General features: G+C 38.7%; 1 protein-coding gene across 1 annotated transcript; it reads left to right on the top strand.

Moving 5' to 3' along the window:
* Positions 1-33: 33 nt before the first annotated feature.
* On the top strand, positions 34-2,331 carry LOC105119726 (uncharacterized). Its single transcript, XM_011017895.1, has 2 exons — positions 34-388; positions 1,225-2,331. Exons 1-2 carry the CDS (start codon positions 82-84, stop codon positions 2,037-2,039), a joined length of 1,122 nt encoding a protein of 373 aa, XP_011016197.1. The 5' UTR covers positions 34-81; the 3' UTR covers positions 2,040-2,331.
* Positions 2,332-2,510: the final 179 nt, after the last annotated feature.

Genomic DNA, 2,510 nt, shown 5'->3' with positions numbered 1-2,510 from the left:
AGATAAAGAACCAGAAAATCAGAAGAAAAAAAATTCTATTCATTTCTTTCTTCTTTTTTTTATCTCATAAAAAAATTGTTTATGGTTTTTTTTATATATAATTTGTTGCTGGTTGTAGATTCAGAAGGAATTGAGTTAAATCGAATCGGAACGACGAGTTTCGATATGATTACTGAGTTGCAAAAGCGAGCTGTGAACTCGGTGGAAATGATGAAAGATATGGCCGATGAAGCTTCCGCTGTTGCTGCTACATCGTCTCCGAAGAACAGAGTGAAGCTCTTGTGTAGCTATGGCGGGAAAATCACGCCGAGAGCCGTTGATGGCCACCTCAAGTACGTTGGCGGTGAGACACGTGTCATTGCCATTCCTCGCGACATCAACTTCTCAGGTTTCCTGCTTTTTTCTTAATGCCCGTAATTATTTTCTAAAACAGATGATTTTTTGTTGGTGTGCTTATTAAAAAAACTTAAGTAATTATATCATGCAATTTTATTTTATTATTGTTGTTTCGACAATAGTCTATATTGTTTAGTTTTTTTAAAAAAAAACATAAATGATGTTATTTTGAATAAAAGTTTTGAACAAAATCTTTTAAAATAAATATTTCTTGAAATTAATCTATTTTATGATTCAAAATAAAAAACCGGTCAAAGGTCGTGAGGTTAAACCAGGTTTAATAACTATAAAGATAATATCTGGTAAAGGCTAAATTATTGCATTGAGTCAGAAATTTGAACTGACAAAATTTTATGTTTTGACATCTCCTTATGCAAAGAATTTGTTTAAACGTTAACAGTTATGTAGTAGCTGAGAATGGCAAGAGAGGCGGTTGAATTTGGACGCTGTGTAAATCCTTGGCTCTATATCGTGTGTTAAAGATCAAACTAAAAAGGGTTTTCGTCAATTTTCGTGAAAAAGAAAGATATAAGCTCAATCTTTAGGTGCTAGATTATGCTTATATACATGCATAATATGAATTAATTGCCTGGGTCGGCTTGTTTGATGAGCAATATAGATCTGTATGACAAAACTTGTTTGATCAACTAGTAGGATTGTGATGGTGATAGCTATGGAGCGCAGCTCTCGTTTTTCTTGGTTTCTCTACAATATTTTGCAATGGTTGCTCATGCGCTGTTAGCGACGGTGACTTCTTTTGCATGCTCTTCTGCTTTACCTCATAGACCATATGGAACTCTTTTATATGGTCCTGTTTGTGATGTGCAGAGCTTAAGAAGAAGCTTAGCGTGGAGTTTGAAGGAGACATGGTCCTGAAGTATCAGGTTATACCTGAAGAACTTGACGTTCTGGTGTCTGTGAAAACCAATGAGGATCTGAAGCATATGCTTGATGAATATGACCGTCATGAAAGTGAAGGAACTCCAAAGCTACGAGCCTTCTTGTTCCCTTCAAATCCTGCTGCAATAGAAAAATCTACTCCCATGGATCCCAGTGCACCAGAACAACGTTATGTGGAGGCTGTTAATGGTATGGTTCGTCCAACTGGCAGTTTTAGACTTTCCCCTATCAATGCAAACCATCCCTCCTTCAGCCTCTCTGCTAGCTCTTCTCCGAAAAGTACGTCTCCAGAAAGCAACACTGTTGATTCTGTGCCGCATGAACCCACCTTCATGAATAGCTATCATGTTAGTAGAAACCCAATGACTAGAGTCCATAGCTCTCCAAGTCTATGCAATCTGAACACCGCCCACCACCATAGCAGCAACCACCATCTCTACCAGCACCAGCATCAGCACCATTACCATCCCCACCACCAGCAACATAATCCAAATGGTTACCAACCTTCTAGATCACCTCACGACCCTCACAGGCTATCACCATCTTTGCCACTGGGACGGCCAGACTTTGGGAGGGCTCCTACCGGTATTGGCCTCAACCAATACTACTCTAGCAGACACAATTTAGGGAGTGGAAACTCCAGCAAATATGGGCACTATGATGACTACTCTTCTTATGGGTTGAGTACAGCTGATAGATCAGTCAGTCTTCCCCAGAGCCCCAGCAATGATAATGTGGAGTAGGGCATCTGACAGAGAAGATCAGGTATGCTCTTATGACTCGCTGCTTGGGGCTCAAAGATGGTACAGAAGGCATTTTCTTTCTTCATTTTATACTCTCTTTTTTTCTCTCAAATGGTAAGAACAGCACATGCTTAACTTTTATTTTGATGTTGTATACGTGATGAACTTCCAGAATATTTTCAGAAAATGATGTTATAGACACATGTAAAGGGTGTTCTATTGTACATTCCAAAGTAACCTAGCAGAACTTCTGATCTTATACTTTAAATCAAAGGATGATTTAGTTCATACACTTGATGCTAATGCTGCTTGCGAGTAAATTTACTTTCTCTTTCAATTCCATTAGAGTGTTCTACTGAAAAGCAATTAAATTCATGCGAACTTGAAGCATCCTGGCCGTCAAAATTGCAGGAGACTGCGAGAGAGCTGGTGAGCATATAAATTTCTTACAAGAAATTGTAGGGACAGCAA

Source organism: Populus euphratica, unplaced genomic scaffold, assembly GCF_000495115.2.
Source record: "Populus euphratica unplaced genomic scaffold, PopEup_1.0 scaffold3423.1, whole genome shotgun sequence".
In the NCBI taxonomy this organism is placed as follows: domain Eukaryota; kingdom Viridiplantae; phylum Streptophyta; class Magnoliopsida; order Malpighiales; family Salicaceae; genus Populus; species Populus euphratica.
Note: the sequence above shows the minus strand (reverse complement) of the source record. Positions and strands in the feature narration are given on the sequence as shown.